The sequence below is a fragment of the Crocuta crocuta genome, unplaced genomic scaffold, assembly GCF_008692635.1.
Source record: "Crocuta crocuta isolate KB4526 unplaced genomic scaffold, BGI_CrCroc_1.0 scaffold528, whole genome shotgun sequence".
Taxonomy (NCBI): Eukaryota; Metazoa; Chordata; class Mammalia; order Carnivora; family Hyaenidae; genus Crocuta; species Crocuta crocuta.
Window position 1 is genome coordinate 103153 of NW_027530010.1, and position 3749 is coordinate 106901.

A 3749-nucleotide genomic window follows, 5' to 3' on the forward strand; every position below is an offset into this window, starting at 1 on the left:
ACCGCCCCGGCAAGCCACCTAGACTAGCAGAAGGGCAAGTCACTGGGAAGGAAATCTAGAAAGGGTGGTAGAGGAGGAGACCTCATAACAACTACAGCAGTGAGGGCCATAGTAGTCTACACACCCTCCTCATAAATTGCCCAGAAATGACAGTTGTCTAGAACCAGACAATCTGTTCTTAATTGAGAAGAACTTGATATGAGAACCAGATGGATCTGAGTGGGTGTAAGGGGTGGGAAGAAGCAGATGCTGTGATGCCCCACCCACTCTCTGCAAGCTGGACAGAACACCTGCTCCCTGGCCAGGTGCCCTTGCCTGTCACCCAGCTCTCATCAGGAAGGCTGCCCCTTCCCCCTAAGACTTGCTCTTGCTCCGGAGGGGTCTCCAGGCCCAAGAGTACCCAGCAGGATGTGCTCCCTTGGAGTGGCCTGCAGCTGGTGAGTAATTCACACAGGGGAACAAAAGGTGGGGCTCTGCCTCAATGGGAGGCAGCTGTCTAATTCATTCATGCCTCAGAGCCCCCGAGAGGGTCAGGCTGAAGCTGAGCTCACACCTTTTTGTAGCCTCCTCCCAGCCCCCTGCTGCCCCCTCACTGCTTGTCAGGTTTCACCTGATGGGCCTCCCTCAATAATCACTCACACAAGACCCCACTTAGTCTCTATTTCTGGCCCCAGACTGTGAGCTCACTCCATACATGTGCTCCTGGTAAGATAGGAAGGGCGACATAATCCAGTGTCAGCTCCCTCTGCGCACCAGGAAAGGGTGAGTCCGGTAAGAAAGGAGGGTGTTTGATGGTGGCAGGATGGGGACAACGAACGCCTGCTCTCCTCTGGCTTGAAGGGTGTGAAGGGCGTAAGGCTGGGGAGGGTTAACAACTGCCAGTGGAGGAGCCACAAGAAAATGGGCATTTTCTGGGGAGGAGCAGCCACCACACCACTTCTATTTCTGCATCTTTACTTCCACAGCACCTGACTCGGGAATGAGAACCACAAGCCATCTGCTTCCTGCGCCCTCATCTGGAGCTTGAACGTTAGCCTCTATCCCTCCGTGAGCGCCCCAAAAGTGCAGACCTCGTCACTAGTCTCCTGTGTGCTATAAGGGCCCCTCCCCCACATTTGCCCTACATCTCCAGCACCCAGCTGGATGTGGGGCACTCAGCAAGCCACATTTGAGAGCAAGAGGGTGTGTCTGCTCACGCTGCTCCAAGCACATAGACACAGGGGCAGGGCCCTGGTCACAGCACAGGAATCCAGTGCTCAGGCCACTGCTCCACCGCAGTCATGAAATAGTCTGGGAAACAAGCAAGAGCTGTCGTCTGGACTACAGCAAGCTGTGCAGAACACCCGGCTCCAGGTGTTCTGGAGACCCAGGTGAGTCTCGAGATCCAACAGACGGTGACTCAGTCAGGTCTCAGGGCACTGGAGGGAGTCCTCTGGGACTAAGCATTTGCTGGAGAGAAAGTTGGCATCTACTGGAGGATCTAACCAACAGTTGTTTACTGTAAGATACACACACCAAGAAAAGGACATAGTGGGTGTTATAGGGAAACCAGATTGACAATAAACTATTTGTTAAAAAAGAAAGAAAGAAAGAAAGAAAAACAAAAGAAAAGGAGATCGTAATGCAAGTCTCTGGTGGAAGGAAGGACTTTATTGTTTCTCTGGGTCTCCAGAGGCCTCAGGCAGGGCTGGATCACTGGCTTCCCCCAGAACAAGGGGCGGCTCCGTGGCTCTGCTGATGGAAGTCCATGGCTATTTCCCCCAGCAAGGACAAAAACTCGGAAAATTCAATCTTCTTATCCCCATTCTTGTCCTTCTTCTCAAAGATATTGACCCAGTAATCTGTGCCCTTTTTGTCCTGCGGGGAGAAAAAAAAACAAGAAAAACCCCATTACACATGAGATTTGGGCTGGAATAAAGAGAAAAGAGGCGCCCTGAGGTGGGGACCTAGTGAGAGGGCGTGTGGGGCAGGGGCGCCGCAAGCAGGGCCACGGTCCTGGAGCTGTTGCCTGGAGATTCATCAGTGAGAAACTCACGGGTGCATCATGGGGATTCTGAGCAGTCTGTACCTTTAACCACACGGGTAAAGGAGACAGGTGACCTTTGTCAGCCCCAGGGCCCTCCCACCAATCCCTGTTTATGTGCACTATCTACACTCTCCCCTAGCACAGGCTGGGTTTTCAGATGCTGCTACTTTCCTCCCATCCCAGCTTCTTTGGGTTCCCTTTCCCTGGGGCCCAGCTGTCTGCTACATTTAGCTAGTAAGTGCTGTGCATTCAAACAGTACAATAAAACCCAGTGTAGAATAAGTTTAGCCTAATGTAAAGGGCTATGTTCATATCAACAGTATTATGATTTCTATTGAGTTCCATCTTGATGAGGCTCCACTTGAACCAGAGGAATGAGTTTTCTGGAGAGAAGAATTCTGCTGAGCAGGAAGACTGTATACTACCCCTGAAATCACAGTACTTCAACTGATCATCTATTGGGATTCCTTCACATCTATATCACATGTTGCTATTTTTAAAGTATTTCCACCTACATATTCTCATTTGTTCTAACACTAGCCAAGAAAAAAAAAAAAGTATATTATACCCTCTTTGGATGGGAAGAAAGGGAAGATCAGAGAGTGTGAGTAATTTGTCCAGAGTCACACAGCAGAAAAACCCCAATGGCAGGGGCTTCTGATTCCAAGCTCCAGACCCCTTGTCCTGCATTCTGTCTCCTCAAAAGGCTAGTCTTGCCTGGGGCTGGAAAGGAGGGAGCAGTGAGGCAGAATGAGGCTCAGGAACACCCAATATCAAAGAGTGAGTTTGCCTCCCAGAAAAGAGTCCTCAGATACGTCAAGGCCCATGGGGCTTGCCCACCCATTGCAGCCCCCTCCGCACACACGGTAAAGCCTCTCCCTGACCCAGACAAGCCAGAGCCTGACTCACACAGGCCTGGAGAAAGTTGGGGAAATTCTCCTGGAGCATTTTCTGCAAGGCTGGCTTGTCAATGGTGTCATGGTGCGTGGTGTAGTTGTGAAACAGCTCAGTGATGCCCATCATGGACTTCTCAGCTTGTGTGTTGCTCATCTCGGCTTTCAAACAGCTGCCAGAAAGACAACGACTCATTTTTCCTTTTCCAGGTGAGAAAAGTCTCTATGTTTAGGATGTTGGGATGGGGACAGGGGAGCAAATGAAGAAGGCTCAAGTGGAGAAGAAGAAACTATTTCTCTGCATGTTGGGACACATGCCATAAAAGAAGGGTGCGGCCATGTCTTGGGCTGGGTCACATGCATCAGGGTCCAAGAGGAGATGAAGGAGAACATGGAAGTCCAAATGTGGGTAGGGCCACAGACTGGGGAAGCAGGGGTTAGGGGTCAGCCACCTGAAAAAGTGGGGCCTTGAGCAAAACACAGCATTTAGATGACCTCACACTTCCAATAACATCAAATCCATTTCCCCCAGCACCAACGTCAGGATGAGAGTGATGGGGAAGAACAGTGTCACTGCTAATCTGGCTCAGACTCTCCTAAGATGCTTCAGGAACAAGACTCCCTGAAACCCCACGTGACCATATAGTCTGTGGAAACTTCTGGACATGAGTGTGAGTGTAAGCAAAAGAACACAGCTCTGTCCCAGACCATCCCCAAGAGTAAGAAAGAAGGGCTGGGGGACAAAGTTTGCTTCAGATTTAAAATGAACAGAAATACCTACCCTGGTTCTTAGGCTACTGGGTGGATGAGGAGAGATGGATTCCTGGGGA

The 3749-nt window shown here is 50.6% G+C and overlaps 1 protein-coding gene across 1 annotated transcript; it reads right to left on the reverse strand.

Moving 5' to 3' along the window:
• Positions 1-1692: 1692 nt before the first annotated feature.
• On the reverse strand, positions 1693-3076 carry S100A7 (S100 calcium binding protein A7). Its single transcript, XM_077764015.1, has 2 exons — positions 2936-3076; positions 1693-1857 (listed from the first exon to the last, which is right to left on the reverse strand). The coding sequence occupies exons 1-2, from the start codon at positions 3074-3076 to the stop codon at positions 1693-1695; spliced, it is 306 nt and encodes a 101-aa protein (XP_077620141.1).
• Between the last annotated feature and the right edge of the window lie 673 nt (positions 3077-3749).